This window comes from Pagrus major, chromosome 22 (assembly GCF_040436345.1).
Source record: "Pagrus major chromosome 22, Pma_NU_1.0".
In the NCBI taxonomy this organism is placed as follows: domain Eukaryota; kingdom Metazoa; phylum Chordata; class Actinopteri; order Spariformes; family Sparidae; genus Pagrus; species Pagrus major.
Genome location: NC_133236.1, coordinates 6,748,305 through 6,771,926, shown reverse-complemented (window position 1 = coordinate 6,771,926; position 23,622 = coordinate 6,748,305). Strand labels below are relative to the sequence as shown.

Below are 23,622 nucleotides of genomic sequence, written 5' to 3'. Positions count from 1 at the left end.
CATCCGTCACCACACTCCCTCTGAGCTCCTACAGCCACAGTAATGTTACACAGTGAAGTAACAGAAAGATTTATTTTAATAACAGTCACATTTCATATTTAAGAGCAAAGTTCTAAAGAGCTTCAAAGTCAGAATGATTTACAGGAGGATCATTTTCAGTTTGGTTTGACAGACAATTTAAAAAGCACAAATATATAATATAAACTCATATATACAAATATACACATATAAAACCATAAAAAATCTCAGAAAAAGTCTGATAATATATAACATGTACAGTTTATCAGTAGTCCGGTCACTGCTATCAGAATCAGAATCCTTTTGATTAAGTTTTGTTGAGTAAGTTTCCGCATATGAGGAATTTGCTGTGGTGTGTAGGTGCAAAAGAACAAACACCACAAAAAATAATGAAGACATAATATAAATATAAATGTAAATAGGATGTTTGACATGGATTGTTCAAGGTCACAGTACTGATGGATATTCTGTGATCCAGCTGCAGGTGGAGCCGGACACGCTCAGCAGGGAGAGCTTGTCCTGTAGCAGAGCCGGGATGATGGTGTTGAGTCCACAAACAGGATCCTGGTGGAGGCTCCTGGGGAGTCCAGGTGCCTGAGGATGTAGTCATCACTGGCACGGAGGCGTTATGTTCTCAAGGTGTCTGTCCTAACGTCTCATTGAGATGTTGATCAAACTGTTTCTGCTGAGCTGTAACTTTTCTTAAGTCCTCTCCTGGAGTCTGAGGCACAATCTTGTTCAACAGACAGAAAGTGAATATTTAAAAGATAAATAACAGACACAACTACCACTGCCAGTCCCACTACGCTGACGAAGGCAATTGTTCCCCAAATGGGCCATTTGAGTCCCTCAGGTGTGTCTGTGTTGGGTCTCTCAGGTTCGGACCAATCCATCGCTGCTGTAAAGAGACCAAACAACAGAACAGCTGAAGTTGTGACATATTTCTCAGATTCTGTGAGAATGAAGTGAAGGATTGTGGATTGTGGTCGTCCTCAATACTTTTCTTCAGGTTCTTATTGATCCAAAAAAGCTGCTGAATTTAACCTGATAATAGTTCTACTGACTTCTAGTCAACCAACTTACCAGAGACGTTGAGCCGACATTCACCAAAGTCCACACCATAGTTTGTCCTCACTTCACACAGGTACCAGCCTGAGTCCTCAGTCCTGAGTCTGGACACATGAAGTCTGAGTCGTCCATCTCTGAGGACGTCTTTGTCACACTGGACTCGTCCTACAAACTGTTGATCCTGAGACTCTGGAACCTCAACACCTCCATGTAGATGAAACAGGACTAAGCCTGTGTGATCAGTTTTCATCTCACAGATGATATAAAGGGAGTTGGGGGAAGTGACAGTTGTGGTTGTGAACATCCATTCCAGTGTGATGTTGTGGTTCTTCTCTGCCTGGTAGGAGGTCTGTGTCACATTCACTACAAATGTTCCTGTTGAGGAGAAAGAGAGGGAAAGTGAGGAGCAGACACACTGACAACTTTAAACTCCATCTACACATGTTTCTGTGGACAGTTTAGTGACGTCTCAGAGCTGCAGAGGCTCATCAACATCAACTGTTTGCTCACATGTGGCTACTTTAACTGATTCATTGAATCACAGTGTAATAAAGAGAAGCTGTAAACTAACCACAGACACAGTTGAGGCTGATGAGCAGCAGGATCCTGCAGATCATCTTCTCCCTGTGAGAGGAGACAGAGGTGAAGAGACATGTGATCACAGTTCAGTCCTCACATGTACCACAACAAACACCTACAGTCTGTCTTTAGTCTCTACAATACTCCTTTGTCTTTATTGTCCTGCTCATTATTACACACAAGGACTTCCTGACTGGACAGTCTCGATGCTGACGCTAAACTGCTGTATTGTACGTCTCTCACAAGATGGCGCCAGTGGTTAAACTGTCCACCACCATCAGCAGGACACATGACAACAGCACCATCTAGCGGCAGTGCAGAACAATGCTGCCGACATTTGAAAGCTGTGTATCTGGAACATGGTGACATGTTGTCAATGTTGTAACACTGATACATTCGAAACACATATAAACAAACAGTGTCTCCATATAAAGTCATGAGAAAACAACTGCAAATAAACACAAACAGGCTCAAGTTGTTGTCAGATGTCAGTAACAATGCGTCATATTTGATGATTTTATAGTAAAAAGTGAATGAGTCCAGTTGAAACGTCCTGAAGAAGAAGAAAGCTGAAACATCAACAGTCAAAACAAGTTTGTTGAGGATTGAGCTTCACTAAATGTGCAGCAGAATAAAAGACAAACATGTTGAAACCCAGCGGCTGTTAGTAAAGTTCAGTAGAGACAAAACAGAGTCAGTTGGAGACGAACGACGACTTTATCCCAATTCACATTCACATCACTGTCACACAGGACATCAGGAGCTCACAACTGACTGTTTGACTACATATTGATGAATGAATGTGTTTAACTGTGTAGATGAAGGTGGAGGTAAATATCAACACTGACTGTTTAGTTTCATCTTCTCACACAAGATTTATACAAGTGTAATTCATGTTTCTGGTAGAATGTCCCTCACACAGCTGACTGATTCATCTGACTTCAACAAACACGATTACTTACAGAGAAGAGCTTCTGAAGTCTTGGGTCGGTTGAAGATAAATTCTTCGGAAGAGAGACCGACACGCTCCGGAGACTTCGGACATCCTTTCTACTGTTGTGGGTATGTAGATAAACCCATTCACATATATGCACCACCAAGGACTAAAGACTGTATGTCAAGGTACGACGCCTTTCAGTCACGTACTGGTTATTTATTAACAAGCACGCCCTTAGCTCTGGCAAGTCATTGAGTCGAGTAGGCGTCAACCTGGATTAAGACTGCCCTCACTCTCTGACTGTGTTCTGGTTAAGTTTCCTGCGCAGGTTCAGAGTGAAACTACAGTTGTTTAAGTTGTTGCCTTCCAGCTTCCTCTCGTATATTTCGATGTGTTGAAGCATCAGAATTAAATCATAGAGAGCTGCAGATGTTTCTCTCTCCCCACAGAACACAGTGCATGATGGGAAACACTCCACTTTTCTCCTGATGGAAAGAAGTTTGATCTGAAGTTTTCTCTGTTTAAATGTGACTACATGATTTTATTTGACCTATTAAATAAACACCATGTTAATAAAAACAGCTTCTCTCATATTAAAGGATTTATTCACAGCATGTTCACATTATAAACACAACATCAGGTAAAGACAGTAACAATGTTCATGAGAAGACAAAGATTAAGATGAAATAAATAAAGACATCACTTCCTGTGTGTCCTGTGACATCATACAACACATGAGAACAAGCAGATCAGTTCACCTGAAGCTTCATGACATCCTGCAGGAGTCCAGTACAGGAGAGATGAGATATGAATCATAATGTCATATTTTATTATGGATAAATACATCATGTAGAATAAAACAGATAAACAGTTACAAAGTGGTTTTCAGGCCGTATTGACGACTAGAATATGGAGACAGACAAGAGATTTTATTGCATCAGTTTCTTGAGAAAAGTCGTCTGATAAATATAAATGGTCAACAATCATAATATTGAACAGAGCTCATTAAATAACATATTCATGACATCATGAAGCTTCGAGCATGAAATGCCTCATGAAAGTCACTCCCTCTGTAGATATTTAGGGCTCATTAAATAACACAACAATTGCTTGTTTCAGGTGATTATAAACTGAATGGAAACATAATTTTGAATAATAATGCCTCTTCCTCTGTTTCCTCAAATCTGGCAAAAACTTAGTAGTACTTAGTAGTTTGCTGCATTCAAAAGTTTTGCACAGTTTGTTATAGTCCTCTCTTTTTTCAAAGGCAAAAGTGAAGAATTCAGTTGGAGAATCCTCATCACCATGGTCATCACCAATTTTCTTTATTTCACCAGTCAGCTGCAGTCATGCAATCCCTCAAAATAATATTTTCCTGCAGAAAACAAAAAAAAATTCAGTGTGGTCAAAGTATATAGTAGGCTACATATTTGTATTGTTCTCAAATAATGCCTCAAAATTATTGAGCATTTGCAGTGCATAATTTTAAACGGAATACTGTTTTAATCAACATTTGTGTAATTCAAGACCGTACAGTTGTTAAATTCTGTATTTAAAACATCTACTTCATTCACCTCCCAGATTCAGCCTGCATATGAAATACTTAATCTGCCAACATATACAGGTGTCCATCTAAGCTTCAAGGTTCATAATGTCAAACTAATGTTCTCGTGCTTGTGAACGTTATGTACAACTTCCGCCATCAGTCGTCTTTGAGCAAGTGAGTGGGCTCTGGCCACTGAACAGCTGTGATGGCAAAGCCGTAAAACCAGAACAACTTTGTTGTTGCTGTGTATTGCATTTAATAGCAAGAGGCAATTTAGTAATTTCAGCAACCCAGTTTTCTGGTGGATCAGAGCAACTTCACATATAGTTAGTTTTTGTTGCTGAGTGCAGAAATTAAGTTACTGTCAGTCAAACTATGTACCAACATCAAATCTGCCTGTATTTATGTCTTATGTATTGATGTCTATTTATGTATTTAGGGCTCAACAGTACATTACACATAATTGGGAAACATCCTACTGGCAAATGTAGAACCTGTGACCAGCATGAATCAGTACAGCATGTTCTGATGGAGTGTAGGGCATATGAGAGAGAGAGGAGAGAACTGGAAACAGCCCTGCAAAGGGAAAAAGTAAGGTTCACAATAAGAAACCTGCTGCAACAGTCAGAAAATGTTAGTAAATATGTAAGAAAATACCTGAGGGAAACAGGGTTAATGGACAGGATTTAGTTATTATTACTGATATTATTATTTATTTTATTTTATTTTATTTTATTTTATTTTATTATTATTTTTTCTTTCTTTTCCTGCTAATTGAATGTACCACACTCCAGTCCGGTAGGTGGCGGCAATGCACCATTAAGCTGGATGCCAGCCGCCATTCAAATCCAACAGAAGAAGAAGAAGAAGACGAAGAAGAAGAAGAAGAAGAAGCAGACGAAGCAATAGCAGAAGAAGGGGCTCGTCGTAAAGGCTACAAAACATTGCGCATTATTAATCAAATTGCGTTCGTCCTTGAATTTGAGAGATGAAACACAACTCGAACGTCCCGGCTTTCCTCACCAAGCTGTGGACGCTGGTCGAGGATGAGGACACCAACGAATTTATTTGTTGGAGTCAGGTAACGCTACAGACGGTCTACTGTTAGCATGCAGCTCAAAAAGCTAACGCAGATCAGACAAGTGTAGCATGATGCCACATCTCGTCAATAACAATACACGTTAACACTTAGGATTAAACAGCACTTCTCCCCGACATTACCAATTCGTTTCAGCATAGACAGCGGTCGGCAAGCATTAGCTGGAGCTAAACATCAGCTGTGAGCCAGTTGTTGTTTTTATTGTGTAGTTGCCTGTTAGTTAGTTAGTTAGTTAGTTAGCTCAGCCAAATCTGGTCTATGTGTCCTGCCAGCATGTACCATTGCATTAAAACTGTAAGAGTCAAAGACAAACATATAACAACAAAGTGCCTCACATCATGGCCTACAATAAAGAATATAATCTAAATACTCAAAACTGCAAGTGACACACACTATCAAAAGGTTCTGTTTAACAGAGCTATACTACAAGGTACAAAGGATCTCTGGCCAAGGGAACTTTACAACAGTGGTTCCCTGTACCTCCGTCCTGATGGTGACAACTCATATTCACCATAGAGAGGGTGTGACACATCACATTAGAAATATTGTGTGTGTGTGTGTGTGGTAAAATGATATGCAATTCTGATTGTCATTGTGGTGTTTGTTGTTCCCAGGAGGGCAACAGCTTCCTCGTGCTGGATGAGCAGCGCTTTGCAAAGGAGATCCTTCCGAAGTTCTTCAAGCACAACAACATGGCCAGTTTCATCAGGCAGCTCAATATGTGTAAGACATCCCCACTTTACCTTGTCTCTGTTTCTAGTTGTTCCAATAAGAGCACACACGTTCTGCCTTTAGTCAGTGCTTCACAGTTTACAGATTCAGAGTTGTCTGCAACCACACTCACTGTGGGTGAGTAGTGTGACATCTACTGTCAGAATTAGTTTCACTGGATGACAAGCAGGTAACTAGCCTGGCAGGTGACTGTCCAAATACTGAACTACCTCTCCACAGAGCCAACAGCAAGGTCAGAACTGTGTAGGGATGCCACTAATGATTAGAGCCCAACCTAATTTTAAAGTAATTGATTTTTCAAAAATGGTTGCCTTTTTCACTTATCATTGCAACTCTAGAATCAGGGTTTTTTCAGTGTTAAACAGTGCTCAATATATGCAGGGGAACAGGGTAACCAGGAGCAAATGCTGTGGAAACCATGGTAAGTTACTTTGTATTCAGCAGCAGGAGACACTGTGTCCCACAAGATTGTGCCTGTACTCCTTTTATGCAATGATTGGATAGATAAATTATTAAGTCATTAAAATAAAACTGTTTTTGTGGTCATGTGATGTGGATGAATTAGATATTGCCGATATCACAAAGTCTGCCATGATACGATTTCGATTCAATTCAATACAGGGGCCTGCGATCGATATGAGATGATATCATATGCCCATTTAACACAATCGGCTAAATTTATACCAACTCACAAAAAGCAACTAATATATGATTTGACAGTTTTATTAATTAAACTCTTAAGTGGAAATATTTTGTTTATCAGTGGTTCCAGACATTTAAATGGAAAACAATCCATTCTTTTTAATAAAAAGAAAGCACCGTTTAGAAAGGAGTAGCGCATGGACGGAAATGGTGACACAGGCGTGCCATGGAAATTTCTAAATAAAGGCTTATCTTAACGATGGTGGCAATATGAATCTATGTTTTCACTTTGCATTGGTGCTATTTGATCGTTGGAGAATTGAATCTATCGATCTGGATCGATGTATCGTTACAACCCTAGTATATATATTGTTATGTTTTTTAACAGCTGTATATTTCTAACCCTTTATGTGTTGCATGTATGTTATGGATGTCCTTGACATTATATAAAAAAACAGGATATTGGCGACTTGTACAGTAAAAAATCTCTCAAGTTGCATACTGGTGTACTGGATGCTGCTGGGAAATAGCAGGTTCCCGTTCGCAATAAATAAATTATGTGGTATCAGATCGGTGCATAGACTCGTGGACCTGCTGATACCGATTCTGGCAATTTCTGATAGTGGTATTAGGGATGCTTTCTATTGCTCCTCTGTAAAGGTTGATGAGGACTTGGCACTGAAACTTGCTGTCCTAAGTTTCCTTACGAAATAAAGTGGTTTCTGCGCTTTTTCTTTCTTAACTGGTAGAAATGTGATGTTGATTCCCAGCTACCTAAACTGGTCACCTGCTCCACTGATGTAGATAAGGGTGTGTGTCTTTGCTGAAATCAACAATCAGCTCCTTGGTTTCTCCTTGGACGTTGACCAGTAGTTTGTTCTCTGTGCACCCCTCTGCAAGATTGTTGATTTCCTCCCGATATCAACTCTCACTGTTATTTATAATGCAGCCGATGATGGTGGTTTTGCCCGCATACATCACAGTTGAGTTCTCTTGCTGTCTGAGAGTGCAGTCATGGGTGTACAGTGTGAACAGGAATCAGCTGAGCACACAGCCCTTGGGGGTGTTGAGCACCAAAGCACAGGAGGTGCCAGTCCACTTTGTCTATGAGGAAGTCCGATATTCAGTTGCAGAGTGTAGTGCTCAAGCCTAGAGGGTTTGGTTTACAATCTGTTGTTGTTGCTGTTGAGGTCTCTCTCCAGTCTCTGCTGATGTCTCCTCTTTGCCTCCTTGATACCAGCTTTCATTCTTGCTCTGGCAGTGTTGTGTACTTGTCACCTCACTGAAAGGCAGCTTTTTTGGCTCTGGATAGAGCCCTCACCTGTCCATTCATCCAGGCCTTCTGATTAGGGAAGGATCTGACTGTCTTTGTGATCCCCACATCATCAGAACATTTGCTGATATATTATGTCACTAAAAATGTACATTCCTCAAGTCTGATGTTGTTATCCTTAGTGGTAGCATCTCTGAACATTCACCAGTCTGTGCACTGGCTTTGGGGCTGCCGTGAGTATTTGTATACACATGGTTCAGGATATTTCTTCCTCTGGTGGGGATCTGGACATGCTGGTGAAATGTATGTAAAACAGTTTTGAGGGCTGTTTGGTTAAAATCGCCAGCATACATCCAGATCCCCACCAGAGGAAGAAATATCTTGGACCATGTGTATACAAATATTCCTTGCAGCTCTATACTATAAAAATTCCATACAGTTGTTTTGCCATGTTACGGCTTATGACATCATACAATTCTTCACTATCTCAGGTCTGTACCATTGTTGTAAATCGACAACCTAATCTTTAATACTATACTATTGAGTGTGCATTGTCCAAATTTCCCAACTGTGTGTTTGATTTCAGTCCCGGCCTTAAGACATCTACATGCCATACGGAGGTATAGTCATATAGTCAGCAATTAATTACTGAATTATCTCTCTATCATGTTACATAGTGGACACAGGGAGTCACCTGGAAATCCTTTGTGCAGTGCCTAAAATTTAGGAAAATTCAGAGTTGTGTCTCAACTGATCAATGTTCGGCAATAAGGCCGCAGCAACTTTATGTGCAGGGTTGGAGGGCCCACTCTGCGCCTCTTTGCAGCTTTAATTCTGTTTTTGCGCTTGTTAAATAATGTTATCTGTTTGTGTGTGTGTGTGTGTGTGTGTGTGTGTTCGTGCGTGCATGCGTGCGTTTGTATGTGCGTGTCTATGTGCGTGCGTGCATGCGCTCAGATGGATTTCGTAAAGTGATGCACATTGACACAGGAATAGTGAAACAGGAGAGGGACGGTCCAGTGGAGTTTCAGCACCCCTACTTCAAGCATGGACAGGACGACCTGCTGGAGAACATCAAGAGGAAGGTGGAGTCATCTCTCTGATATCTCTTTTCAGTCATCCAAAGGTTGAATATTTTAGAAATGCAAATGCTCGCTCATATACCCTGAGCTCAAACATTGCTGAAGGCGGAGCGTCATCCACCTGCCAGAAATGTCATATGAACAATCTGCTCAGCCGTTCTTTGAGCAGTTCACTGTGACATTTTGGGAAACACTAGTTTTGACACTGATCCCAGAGTCAGACAGGATGATCAATGTCCATTTCATATCTTTATATTCAGGACACATCAAGGTGCAGACTTGTTAAGCCTTGTTTAGCGCAAAGACTTGATGCAGGGGAACACTCCTCTATCAAAGATTTATCGGAAATGTAGAGACATTGGCACTCTGCCAACCCAGTAGTGTGTTACTCCACATTTTATGAATCAAATGTGATGTGTTTGTAACAGGGATGCACATTTTATGCAGTTTCATTGCTTGACAAACGGTTATTGGGTAATCATTAATAATATATGAAATATGTTGGACGTTTTTCCAATAAGAAAGTGATTTATGTGCTGACTTGATCCATGTTTGATGCAAAGAGTAGGCTACATCAGGAGTTAAAATAACAGATCAAGTAAACATCAACTAACTTGAATGATAAAAACTAAATGACAAAAAATGATGAATTCATTTTAATTGGGGAGTGGCTGTTTGGTGCTATTCAACAACGGGCCTAACAAAATCCAGCCCATACTGAGGCTACTAAATGGCTAAAATGTAATAATATCAGTTTGTATAGAATGTCTTTTTATATTTTTTAAATGACAAATTACCTGTATTTTAATTAGATACATTTTCTCACACCAGTAAACTATTTTGATATATTTGATAAGCAAGTATCTGTAATTTGTAACAAGATACTCTCTGATGTGTGTGTGTGCCCCTCTCTGATTGTCAGTTAATACGTTTTTAATCAGTTAGATTCTTAACAGCGATTCATCAATTAATAATTAATTATTAATATCTCCTAGTTTGTATTTATACAGTAAAGACAGATTGTGATTGTGATGAAATAAATGACAATTGAGATGAAGTGCTTGTCAAGACAAATTAAAGCTTGTTGTCCCCTAAATATTCTTTGTGCATCAAGACCTTTGACTCCTCTATCTGTTCATTTTCACATCTGTGCAAAAACTCATAAATATTCCTCAAGATCCTAGTTTTTCATTCCTTTATGCTTTCAGTGTTAAGATACTGTAAACACAAGATTTGACTGTAGTTCTGTCTTTCAGGTTTCTAACACTCGGCCAGAGGACACAAAGATTCGACAAGAAGACCTGTCCAAGATCTTGGCAAGTGTTCAGAGTGTTCATAGCAAACAGGAGAACATTGATGTCAGGCTAGCAACACTCAAAAGGTGAGTGTAAATCTCATTCCAACAGCATGAACAAATCAATTATTGTTTTCCAAAGTCTAGACTTTTTAAGGTCCGTATTCTTGTTTAAGCCAGGCTTAAGCTCGTTAAGTTTAGCTAAGTTCAAGACTGAACTTGTTGTGACTAAACTTTTCTGTCCAGGAGTCAAATGCAATCTCTTTCTGAACTGTGAAATAATTTGTAACCCTGATTAAAGTCCCACATGTCTACAGTTTCACCTATTTCTTGGTGTTGATGGCAGAAACTTTATTTCTAACTAGCTATAATGTTAGCTGCATACATTATTACATTCAGGTCTTTCTAAAGTTGTGTTCCCTGGCATGAGAGGGACAGTGTTAAAAAATTCCTGTTAATATAAAGCAGTAGAATAAAACACCACCACCAAAACACATTATTGATTTCATGTGTGAACAGAATCTGATTAGTACTGAGCATTGTCAGTGAACAAAATGAGAATGATGCTACGGGAATCGTAGGAGATGGGGTTGTTTCTGCAGTTCAAGCGCTCGACTGAAAATATAACTTGTTTTGTCGTTTAGGGAGAATGAAGCCCTCTGGAGGGAGATCTCAGATCTCAGACAGAAACATGCACACCAACAACAGCTCATCAAAAAGGTGAGCGCTACACTGGAATCATCCATTCACACTATCCATGTTCACATACACGCCTCCTTTGGTATTAGGATTTTGTTATTTCTTTTAAATCTCTGAAAGAAATGTTATAGCATTACATAGTGGTATCTAAAATCATTCCAGCCCATTGTCATTTCCATTGTGTCAATACAGCAGCCTGGTCAGTGGCCCTACGCTACGGCACTGTACTATTAGTTACCCATCTAGCGTCGGCAGCTAGTGGAAATACACGAGCGGAATCTGGGGGTTAGAGTTCCAAGCACTTGGTCCACTTGGAAACATTTAGTCTAGCGATGATTTGACGCTAAGAAAGCACCTCTTTGCTTAGAATGACAATTTGATATATATTGCATACACATATGACCTTTTGTACTTGCACTTAAGTGTTGAACACACCGGTTCTTTTGTTTTAAAATGTCTAATGTAATCAAAGCCAGCAGATTTTGTTCATCATTGGCATCTGAGCTAATGATTTTTTGCTCAATCTAAGTCTGTTCTTTTTTCAGCTGATACATTTCATCGTCACATTGGTACAGAACAACCACATCCTGAATTTAAAGCGCAAAAGGTGAGTTCACACTGTGTTATATCCTTCAGCTGGGATTAGAGTAAGAGTGCTGCTCCTTTTAAATGATTAACCCTCGAAACACACAGTCCTTGCACCTGTCAGAGAGGCATTGGTGAAGAGGTCACTATTTATAATCAGTGGGTCAGTATTAGGGCTGTCACTTTTCCAAAAATCAAGTTCGAACAAATTAGAAATTAGACAACTATCTGATTGAATTAATTTGTATTCTCAATAAGCCATCACCAAATGAGTTGCCTCAGGAAATACAAAGACCTGTCACATTTACAGTATTTCACTACAAAACGTTTGCGAAATTGATGGCTCATTTGATTTTTAACACTGTGATATGAGTTATGTTGACCAAATAATCGCAACCCTTGTCGAAAAAATAACAAACTGTTTCATATTAACATGTTAAATGACTGAATGAAGCTGAATCACTCCCACAGGCTGCATTACAGACATCAGTTGTTTGGTTGCTTTGCCTGAGAGTTTAGTTCGAAATTCACTTCAACTGTAACTGTTGTTGGTTTTTAATGAAATGTAAATAATGAAGCTGCAGCTAATGATTGTTTTCGTAATGTAATCATTTGGACTTGATTCATCTTTTATTTGAGTTGTTATTGTCGCATTTTTGTCTTGAACAGCATCATGGTATAACAACTAACAGTTTCAACACTCTCATAATGCAGACTCTCGTCCTTTAAATATTAATGTGTCACCATCTTTTTGACAGGCCAGTTCTTATGAACAGCAATGGAAAAAAGCCCAAATACATTGATCAGATCTATGATGAGAAAGTGTGTGTGGAGCAGGTCAGTAAATGGTCCTATGACGCGTTATTAGGAATCCCATATATGTTCTCGCAGGACTTGCCCTACTCTGCCTCTGATTGGTTGGCTTGTTGGTTGTGTCTCTATGCTCGACTTAAACTTTTAACACACAGTAGCCACGTTATGACTGTAGTTTTACTCAGGTAAATATATCAACCTCTCTCCTGGTCTTCTGCCACTCTTGTCTGGATCACTCATGCTCTGGTGCTGCTCCTCTCTGTCTCTGCCGCTGGGCTACCCTGCCGCTGCGTCACCACCCAGCCATTCCTCTCTACCAAACGAGCCCAGAGACACTGCAGCTGCGACAGCCAGTTGTGATGGTGTGTTTGCTGGGGCTCTACTGCTCACAGTCCGCTACATCAGCTCCAGCGCTAGCTGTTTTAAACAACCCTGAGAAAATCAAGCACAGCCCCTTATCACCAAGCAGCCACTGAACATACAGTTAGGAAATAATAACGTGTCAGTTACGCTGACAGAGTTTTTCGGGGCCCCGGTAGTCCACTAAGTGAGAGGGAGATCTGTGGGACCTGCGCCCACAGCCGATTGCCTGTTTTTGGCTGTTCTCCTGTGTCCACACCGCCCTGTGTGACCTGATAGTCCTCTGTACAACCAGACAGAGCGAGGGAGCTCAGTGGGACACAAAAAATTTACTCTTTAATCAGACAACAAAAAAGACAAGAATTAGCCCTCCTAACGTGCTTTTCTTAAGTGTATGTTCAGATGCTATCTGGTGTTAATAGACTGTGCTTGTTTTTTGCTCGCAGTTGTTTAAAACAAACAGTCAGCAGTGGAGCTGATGCAGCAGACTGTGTGCTCTAGTAGACAAGGGAAACACACTACCACGACTGGCTGTCGCAGCTGCAGTGTCTCTGGGCTCTACCTAACAAGCCCAGAGACACTCTGACAGTGTAGAGCGGCTCTGAGGATGAGTACCCCAAAAAGGAGCAGCAGAAGACCGGGAGAGAGGCCAAAGAAGTTGGTGTGTAGCCCAGCAAGACTACAGCTCAGACTTGCCAAAAACAGACACTACCAGTCTGGTAACAATGACCTACTAAGTTAATAGAGAACTCAACCAACAAAGCCAACCAATCAGAGCCGGAGTAGGGCAGGTCTTGTGAGAACGTAGGTGGGATCCATGATAACGCCACTATGACATACACATGGAAAGTATTACCGATAGTAAATACTTGAGAATCAGGGTATTCCTGACATGATCAGTTATTTCTCATAGTTTAATTTTAAGCCTTCATGTTTTTGTTTAAAATAAATCATGTTGAATGTGTGATGTATTCTATAGGAAGTGTTCTGATTTTGATGGTTTGTATCCTGTTTAGTCATCTGTCAACAGTCTGAATGGTGTGAAGGTCTCAGACTCATCAGATGAAGTTATCATCTGTAATCTGACTGAGAATGATGCTGAAGTGTCAGCTGAAATCACAGAGAGTTCACCCAGAGCCTTCGAGCAAGGGTGAGACTGTTTACCTTGAACCTTTTTGACATTCACGCTGTTCAAACTCATGTCCTGCGTGAGCGGCAGATGTGCGTTGCAATTTTCATTTCACTGCCCATGCAAGCAGGTTAGAGTAGCTGACACAACCGGAGCGAGCAGAGTGGTTGATGTGTAGAGATTTGGAGTCATGACGAACATAGATTTTTTGATGACTCTAAATAGTATTTTCTAATGTATGGGATGATAGACAAACATAGCCACAGTCCCTTCTTTAATTTTGTCTTTTTGTATTGTGTCAACATAATGAAACAATCATTTTTAATCTGGCTTCATCCAGTTTTCAGATTTTGTGTTTTGTAATATATGCAAATTATGGTACATTTTATGAAGAAATGCCTAATTTGCATATATAAACATAAAATCTCAAAAACTTGCAATACGTTTTTTCTTTGGTATGATATCACTAATCAACTGGAGAAGTTTCATAGTGATAGCTATTAATTGAAAATTTTCCCCAATTCTACTCAATTTGCTTAGTGTTGGGCACAACTTTGGCCTTTAATCTCGAAAAAAAATATGTTCCACTCCATCTACGGTGGTAGACTTTTAGTATATGATTCAGGAGGGTATTAGGACCAATAAAAACTATGAGACATTTCTTTTGCAATTTTTTTGTTTTTTTGGGCTAGATTGACTGGCCTACCATCACTGCAGTTTAAATGTCTGTATCTGGGCAGCTGTAGCTCAGGAGGAAGAGCGGGTCGTCTAGTAATCAGAGCTGCATGTCCAAGCTGCATGTCAAAGTGTCCTTGAGCAAGATACTGAACCCCAAATTGCTCCCAATGAGCAGTTGGCACCTTGCATGGCCTCGCCATCAGTGTATGAATGTGTGTGCGAGTGGTTGAATATGTGTCTTTGAGCGGTCAGTTGACTGGTAAAGCGCTATAGAAATGCAAGTCCATTACCAAGTAATCTGTAGAACATATCACAGACAGTGAGCGGTATTTTTTGATTTTATTTTTTTCTGGTGCGTTCTCTTTTCTTTCTCTCTCTCCATTTCAACAAAGTGGCGAGGCAACATATGCCAACTCAATATAGAAAGACAAAGCTGGCAAAGCTGTCTGTTGGACAGACACAAGTGTGTGGGATAGGATATTTGTCTCAGCCCTTATGCTTGGCCTTTTAGGAAACTTTTGTATTTAAAAACTGGAGGACATGTAAACTGAAGTGTTACCAAATGGACTAATTAATGCTATAAATACCAAGTCAGGTTCAACCAATAAGGTTTGCCCAGTGGTCTAAAGCCAGTAAAACGTAGCATTGGGCCAGAACATATTCAGTTTGTCCATTGGGACAGTGAGCAAAAAGTAAAAACTAAAATAATTTTGTTTATATAATTTCTTATACATTTCTACACTACCATGTCTGCCCTGCTCTGTCAGTGTGTGATTGTGAGTAGAGTGCACTGCATGAATAGATTAAATGGCTGTTTATTGTAAGACACCATACAAGTTGAAAGAAAACCATAAACAGTATGTCAGTCTTTTACTACTTTATTTGATGTTTTTGGATTGATACCACTGCTGCATTAATGTGTATGTTCTGTGTTAATGCTGTAATTGTTCTGAGGTTCAGCTAATTTGAACTACTTTATATACTGTTTGACAGTTTAATCTACAACATTGCATCATATTCGAGAACATCATCATCATATAAAAAGTCAACTTTTGATGAACTCAGAAAAAACAACCCTGTTTTCAGCTCGCTGACAATGCATTGTACAGCTAATCTGAGAGAGTTTTTAAAAATCGAATTAAAATTTCACCAAAGCTGGAGGTACTTGGTTTTTAACTTGACAGAAAGGATATTAAAAATGTAATCTGAAAAGTAATAAATGACTTAAAGGAGGGCAATCTGGATATCATTTTAGTGGATGAGAGCAAAGTGGTAAAACTAGATCAGCAAGCAAGGAATACTAGTAACGGTAAACAGCATTGCTGTCCGAAGTTAGACGAGGCACTCAAGAACATGCTTTAAGTCACATCCTTTGGACTGTCATGGAAAGTCCAACCCAAGTCCTTCACAAAGAAATCTGCAGTCCAGCAGCAATAAACATCTTCAACAAATCATCCACAGGCTTGTATAGACACCCGAGACAGGACAGGTTGTGTTATAATCCACTCACATATAGCCCCCCTAAAAGAGTGATAAAAACACTGTACATGTAAATTTTAAGTTTGTCATCGATAGTTGTGCCAAAGATTCATATCCCCCTCAGACAAATTACAGCGTGTGATTATGGCAATCTCGTCAATTCAGTCTTTTAAATTGGCAGCAGTATCTTTCTTAATGACATGCTTTTGAAAATATCCCCTATCCTCCCTCAGAGATGTGGAAATCATGGAAGTGGAGCTGGAAAGCTGTGCGGTGCAGCCAGCTGAGACGGAGGTGAGCACCAGCTGCACAGCTGACATCAAACAGGCAGAGGCTGGTGGCTCAGCAGCAGACGACAGCCAGAGGAGCAGGACTTTAGACAGCAGCGAACCAACCAGCGCCCTGCAGCTCAATAAACCCTCTGTCCTAAGTCTAGAGGACCCTGTCAAGATGATGGACTCCATATTAAATGAGAATGGAGCAATATCGCAGAACATCAACCTGCTGGGCAAGTAAGTGTGAACCATAATTCTGATTCTGATGAGAAATACACTCAACCCTGATTTTTTAAAAAAAAAGAAAGTGTGGATCAAGTGTGGATCTGTGTAACACATAGTTCAAAACAATGCATTCATTTGAAAACCTATATTTAATTGAATATTCAATGTTCAAACTGATAAACTTGATTATGTTCTGTTATACTGGTGCAGTGCCTGTATAGAACGGCCCGGTCGCTTGGCTTCTGCTGTTGCTGCTTGCAGCTTTCTCTAGAACTGTTCATCCAAACTACTTCACACTCCACACTGATATAATGTAGTTTGGGGCTTTAATTATTAATCTAACCGTTCTTTTCTGAGAAATGAATATATTGATTTTTTAATGTATTTATTTCTAGATTAATATTACAATTAATTTAACCAAAATAGATATCAAAAATGTGTTAAATTAATATTTTAATGTTTTATTCACTCATCTAATCATTGTCTTACATCAATGTCACTGCCGTATTATGATATTAATGATAATAAAAACCTGGACTTTTGAAGTTCAAAAGGATTGCTGTGACACACAAAATGATTTAATGACTATATGTCTATGGCAGCATTACATTTACATAGATTTTACTTAAGTATTACTTAATACTAAATGTGTATGACATGGATTTATTTCAACACTGAAGTAAGATGTACCTGCAAATGTGTTTTGACATTGATGTGGAGCGGGGGAAAAACATCAGACGCCCTCGCTCAGGCGACCCAGCTGGGGTGATCAGTCCCCGGCTTGCATCCCAGCAGCAGTCAACCAAGGAGCCACCTTGTGTCTTTCTCAGCGGCATCTGTGATCGATTTAACCGACCTGCAAAGCCCAGACACGTTAATTTACGCTTATGCGCTTCATCCATGCACTCTTCCCATGGTCCAGTGAGCTCTAACATGATCACCTGCTTGGTGGCATTAGAGAGGATGATCGTATCTGGACGGAGTGTTGTTGGGGCGATGTGCTCTGGAAACCTCAGCTACTTGCCCAGATTGGCATTTAATTGCTAGTCAGCATTCATTCTGTTCTAGAGCAAAGCAAACAACCAATGTTTCTGACAAGCTAGTCCTCTGACATGTCAGTCAGGTCTTTCATGGGGTGATACTAGTCATTGGTTATTGATTGAGTGTGTCTGTGTCTGTGTGTGTGTGTGTGTGTGTCTTCTCAGGGTGGAGTTGATGGACTATCTGGACAGTATTGATTGCAGTCTGGAGGATTTCCAGGCCATGCTTTATGGAAAACAGTTCAGCATGGATTTTGATCCCCTAGAGGTAAAATTATCCTACATAGACACTAAACCAAAAACTACTCACCTGAAGGGTGTACTACAAAGCATGTTTGACATATCCAGTCTCTCTCTCTGCGTGAACTCGCTTGACAAAACCTAAAAAACATTCTCTGTTAACCCAGGTTTTCTTCATGAGGTTCTGTGCGCTTTCCCATTAAGGTGGTGCATCATTTTAATCTTTTTCTGCACAAAAAGGACTGGTTGTGATCCACCTACGTCAGTCAAGAGGAACAGGTTGTTAAAATGTAGAGCTATGAATAATAATATAACGGTTCTTACAGGAAAAAGCAACACTGTTGCTGCAAATAAGGCAGAATGAGAGGAAAGGTGGCAGAAATGTCAGTCAGTGTGTTTTATCACTCACTGCCTACAGTTTATTTCTAAAGTGCTGTTTTTCAGTGTAAATGATATCAGTTTAACAATTTGAGTGAAAAGTTTAATGTGATGAGTCATGTCATCCCAGCCCCAAACACACCTCAGAACTTTGTAAAACTTACTTGAAGACCAAAGAAGACCAAGGAGTCCTGACTGTCGTGGACTCGTCTGACCTCAACCCCATTCTACATGTATAGGGGCACTTGAAGACTGAGAAAGCCAAACAGTCTGTGACATCACAAGGATCTTTGTGGATAACTGACACATCATGCTGGGAAAACATTAGTCAGCAGGTTTTGCACTAACTTGCCATGCAGCCTGAATGGGACAAATCAAATACTAAGATATTCTGACATACACTGACATTTTTCAGTTTTTCAAACTTTTCAGCTAAATTGTTCAGCTGATTTGTAATGACAAAATAGTATTACATTCTGAAAATTAGCAAAATAAAGGTATTTTGACACGTGGTCTCAGTAGGTCTCACACTGACTCATAATGGAGGACATATGTACGTAAAATCACTACAGCTTTCAGCTAAAAAATGGTATTGATTTGAATAATATCTCTGATAAATGCATGTACTCTAATCAGTTTTTTAGGTGTCTATTAGCTGCAATAGCAGCATTGTAAAATGGACTTGACTGCAAATCAGGACCAAGCTTAAAAACAGAAAAGTGGTTTGTAGATCCTTTCATGATCCTTTCAGTGTGTGGATGATATGCTTTGAAATGTAAATGAAAAACAGTTTTCACAAACTGACTGCATGTAGGTTGCTGTGGCAACAGAAATACGAGATGCATACAGTTTACATGGCATTATTCTGTGACATTACTGTGTTTCTCAACAAGTTGGCATAAATAACATATTCCCTCAGATGAGAATCTATACCGCTCATAGAGAATAGTGTCAGGAAAATAATCAGTTAAAGGGAGCTGCTTTTGTTATGGGACAGTGTCTGCGCAGAGGCTCCTCTGGACCTCTGAATAGGTGTGAAGCATATGTTACCATGGTGATCTAACCAGGTTAAAGAGAGCAACCTTCATGACATTGAAAACTGTGGCTTTAGGCTCAACATATCTCGCTAATCCATTAATTTCGCTTGTAGTACACCCCTCGAATACCTCCTCAAACTGTACATGTTTAATTGGTTGGATTTCAGCCCTGTGGATAAGCTGACAAACCTACTATTGACAGTATGACCAGTATTTTTTCACACTGCTTTAATGGTAGCTTAGTAGCAGCCAGAGTTGTGGCAATCTGAAACATTAAGGGTTGATATCATGTGTCAGCTCCCAGAGAGAAGAGCAGAACACAGTAGAGACAGAACAACATATCTTACTCATTAAATAAGCTGAAGGTAGACAGATAGAAAGTGTTAGAGCAGTTGGAAAGAACAAGGGCCATACAGTAATGATTAGATACTATAAAGCACACAGGATAAAAAGTGCAGCGCCTTGAAAAGAGTCTACAAGCGCATACTGTGGAGGTCAAGTATAAATGTGATTCATGCTGTAAAAATAAAGTTATTTGCAAAATACCCACTTGATTTGTGTAACTAAGACTGCTGAAGCCTCATGAGTCTCAGCTGAGCTTTGGAACAAGCACTCCATCTGTTACATTTGATTGCTTTATGGCCAATGTGGACAGATGGAAAGATTACACTGATAATTGGCTGTTTCTTGGCCAAACATGGCTTCATCAATTTAGTTTGTAAGAGTTTTCAGAAAATGTAAACCTATGCTTTAATCCCCATCTATATTTTTTAAACTCTTATTTTTTTGTTGGGTTTGAAACCAGTTCTGTACTCATCAGTTGTTCTCCTTGTGTTTCCAGGAGAGTTTGTCCTCCAAAGAGAACACTGCGCAGCTAAACAGAGGCAGGACAGAGGAACACAACACAGGTAAGTGGAGGATACTCACACAGTCACACTACTGCCTTAACTTACCTGGAACAAGAACATACAAAGACATCACCTTCAGTCACCTTACTAAGTATTTAGTGACTGACTGATTACTTGGAGAAGTCATCAACTGATTAATGGGTTAGTAAATTGTTAGTTGCAGCCCTATTGTAGCCTACATGGTTATGCAGTATGGTTACTCATAAGTCCACTACTTTTCCTTTCCCATACCTGAAAAGATTTATGTTACTATTTATGTGAGAAACTGTACCGGAGGGTTGAACAGCATTCTTCTAGAACATGATGGTGGTAGCGGGCTGTTGTAACAAGTGTTTGAGCTGTTTGTCATTACAGCAAATGATGACTATTGTTCACATTAAAAGAAAGTAATAATAGGGTTTATGTTCTTCTTTGTTGAATTGGACACAGTCCAGGCTGATTCCCCCTCTGTCCTGTGCTCAGATAAGCAGTTGATCCAGTACACCACCTGCCCCCTGCTGGCTTTCCTCGATGGCTGTACCCCTCCTCCAGAGCTGGATCTAGCCACCAGCAGCAGCAGCACCGACTGCTCCGCTCACCTTGAGCTCTCTTCCAGCGCTGATGCTCGGGTGGAGGCTGAGCCACCCTCAGAGCTGCTGGACACCAGCCTGGAGTTGAAGCAGCGACCTTGCAGCTCCCTGATCCGCCTGGAGCCTCTGACCGAGGCCGAGGCCAGTGCGGAGACACTCTTCTACCTGTGTGAACTCAGTCCTGCTGGACCTGAGACCCGAGAGTCCACTTAGCTAGACAGAGTGTGAGCAAGAACAGAACTGAGGTGTACGTTTGTTGAGAAGCATGAACAGAACTGAAGAAAGCACCAGGCAGGTGAAAGAAGCGCTGTGGTTTGTGCCATGTACGCATTTTTAAATGGATGACTTTTGCACTGAAGATAACATTTGAGTTACAGAAATAAGCCACGTTTTCTTCAAATAGAATAATAATACTAGATTAACTACCACTTGCAGGTTATTAACCCTTTGAACCTAATAATTGCATCTTTTCTTCTCAGAGTCATAACTCAGTCAAAACAGAATGCACACACACCTTATAGTATCGTTATATCTGTTCATAAAGAATTAACGTCCAGAAACCTCTCAGAAATCATAGAAAATGATGAGTTTCCATGTTCAGTGTAATGCCATTGAATGCCCTCGACAAATGCTGTAGTCTGATTGAGCCACTTGTTATGGTTGATGGTTTCTTCAACGCAATGGTCTCCTACGTAAAAATGACATGAGAGGCACAGACTGTGGCTGGTGTAAGCACAGGACACCAGGACCTTGATTTCACCCACACAGCTTCTCCATCTCTTGGTTCTGAAGACAAAAGCCCACAGTCTCATACTCAGCATCGCAACACGTCTGGTTTTGCAACATCAGTGAGGAGGCATCCTCACCTGACCTGTATTGAGACAGACTGAATCTTTGTATGTACTTGTTAAAATGTATTTATTCTGAGTTTTGTTTATCTTTTGCTACATTCTGTCCACATCGCTGAGACTCTTCACAAAGTAACATTCCTTCAGACGGGTTTGGGGGGCAGTGAATTTTTTTCAATTTGTTTAATGAAAGCATCATTCTAGAGAACTGGGACGAAACATAATCTTCACTAAAGACTGTACATTAACCTGTTAAACAAGAGTCAGATTACCAAAAGTTGTTTCACAGTGTCCACATAAGTGTTGGTTTGTGTAGCCTGATAAACGCGTCTCTCAGGCTTCACTTCACTCAGCGTAGATAACTGACTGTGGGGATTGACGAAATATCTGTCCATCTGCAAACAACACAACAACACATCAGATCTGATCTTAACACCAGTAATTGTCTGCATTGCTTTAGCATTACAGTAATATAACTGAATGGTCCGAGTAAAAGAAGTATGAGGGAGTAAGAATGCCATTAAAGGCATCATTGGAGTTGTTTTCTTTTGTACTGTTATATTGCTCTCTCAAGAGACAACAGACTCCTTTGAATAAAACAGTCATTTTACCTTGTAGAGCACAGGAGTTGCTGGTCTACCACTCGGTAGATAATTCAGTTTGTTTGTGTAATTGTGTGACTTTGCTGAATCCAAACAAACCATTTAAAACACTAAAGTCACAAAATAACTTAAACAAGCTAACTGATCGAGGCAGAGGAAGACCAACACCTCCCGTGTGGAGTGAGGTAAAATGACTGTTTTCGTCGAAGCACTTTGGTGGCTCACCCTCTAACGTAATTGATACACTATCTATGGATAAGTACTTCATACAACCCCACTTCCTCTATTTAATCTGAACTATCCCTTTAAATTATTACGGCAGACTTGCTGTATGAGTATCCAGCATAAGTAAGAGTCAAATTGTTCACATTTGTTAACTTGAGAGGTAATCAAGAGTCACACTGTTAAAGCATCAGACGTTTTTCACATGCTTGATATGAGTCATGAAACAACAAAAATCTTCATAAGTCATGGTGATGGCATGTGACACATGTACAGTTATTAATTAGCTGTGTCAACAGTAAGTTGTATAGTATATCTGGACATGCATGGCAACATACTTGAAGGTTGTCCCAGTTGTCATGGATGAAATGGATGAAACCAACCACGAAAACCAACTCAACACATTACAAACATTTCCTGATTCTGTCAGTTGTTCCTCAGATATACAAACCTCCTCAATCTCTGTTCAAGTCAGCAGAGTTCACAGTTTGGGAACAACAGAAAACAGAATCAAGAAGTCACTGTTTCGTGTGGAATATCTGTAAATGATTCCCCCTCAGTTTTCTGGTGTAGAGCTGGTGCTGTTAGGTAGCCTCACTATTTGTCGTACATAATTTGATAAAGGGAAACTCCTCTTGTGTCTTCTCTGATATAGAAGTGCCTGCATCCTTTGTCTGTTAACCCTAGTAGAGTCACACAAATGCTGTTTATAGTCTGCGGTACACGTCACAGAGGTCACATGACTTCTCTGTGCCCTGCTCACATCCCACAAGCTGTCTGCCATTGTTGCAAGTCTTGCAGTTACAATAAAAATGTTAAGAACTTCAATTGTAGTTTTGATGCTTCTTATTACATTCAGGTGGTGCTGTGATGCTGTTATGGGCAGAAGTCAGCAGTTACTCTGGTGATATGTTGCCCCAATTTGTTTAACAACAATAATTTTGTTGTAACACATTGATAAGAATAAGTGTTTTCTGAAAATTGTGAAGAAGTCACTTGAAACATGAAAGTGATTCTTGCCTTTTAAGAGAGGATCTAGATAGAATCACAAATGGCATCAGTCATCGGTCTCCAATCACTGTCAGCTGTATAGGTCTGTTGTTCTTTTTTAGAAAGATGGATTTAACATATACAGTATGCAGTATGCAGTACAGATGAAGTTACATTTCTATCTCTTTAGGGAACTAAGCTTGATGTATTGAACTTTCAACAGTGTGGTCACACTTTGGATACAACTGATCAAGTTTCTGAAACTGCCCCCTCAC

At 40.0% G+C, this 23,622-nt stretch overlaps 1 protein-coding gene across 3 annotated transcripts; it reads left to right on the top strand.

Moving 5' to 3' along the window:
• The first annotated feature begins 5,067 nt into the window (after window positions 1-5,067).
• hsf2 (heat shock transcription factor 2) lies at window positions 5,068-23,185 on the top strand. 3 transcript variants are annotated; one of them, XM_073493134.1, is made up of 12 exons: window positions 5,068-5,229; window positions 5,862-5,970; window positions 8,852-8,979; window positions 10,233-10,357; window positions 10,915-10,990; window positions 11,515-11,576; window positions 12,313-12,391; window positions 13,744-13,877; window positions 16,247-16,525; window positions 17,719-17,821; window positions 20,050-20,116; window positions 20,579-23,185. In XM_073493134.1, exons 1-12 carry the CDS (start codon window positions 5,137-5,139, stop codon window positions 20,896-20,898), a joined length of 1,575 nt encoding a protein of 524 aa, XP_073349235.1. In that variant the 5' UTR covers window positions 5,068-5,136; the 3' UTR covers window positions 20,899-23,185. The 3 variants fall into 3 exon arrangements, with proteins under 3 accessions (XP_073349235.1, XP_073349234.1, XP_073349236.1); XM_073493133.1 differs by having other exon boundaries at window positions 20,546-23,185; XM_073493135.1 differs by lacking the exons at window positions 12,313-12,391; window positions 13,744-13,877 and having other exon boundaries at window positions 20,546-23,185.
• The last annotated feature ends 437 nt before the right edge of the window (window positions 23,186-23,622 follow it).

Bases quoted from the DNA above. Each gene is read 5' to 3' on its own strand.
- hsf2 (XM_073493133.1), top strand. From the start codon at position 5,137: ATGAAACACAACTCGAACGTCCCGGCTTTCCTCACCAAGCTGTGGACG. The intron at 16,526-17,718 runs GTAAGTGTGAAC...GTGTCTTCTCAG, and splicing joins AACATCAACCTGCTGGGCAA to GGTGGAGTTGATGGACTATC. The intron at 20,117-20,545 runs GTAAGTGGAGGA...AATTGGACACAG, and splicing joins GACAGAGGAACACAACACAG to TCCAGGCTGATTCCCCCTCT.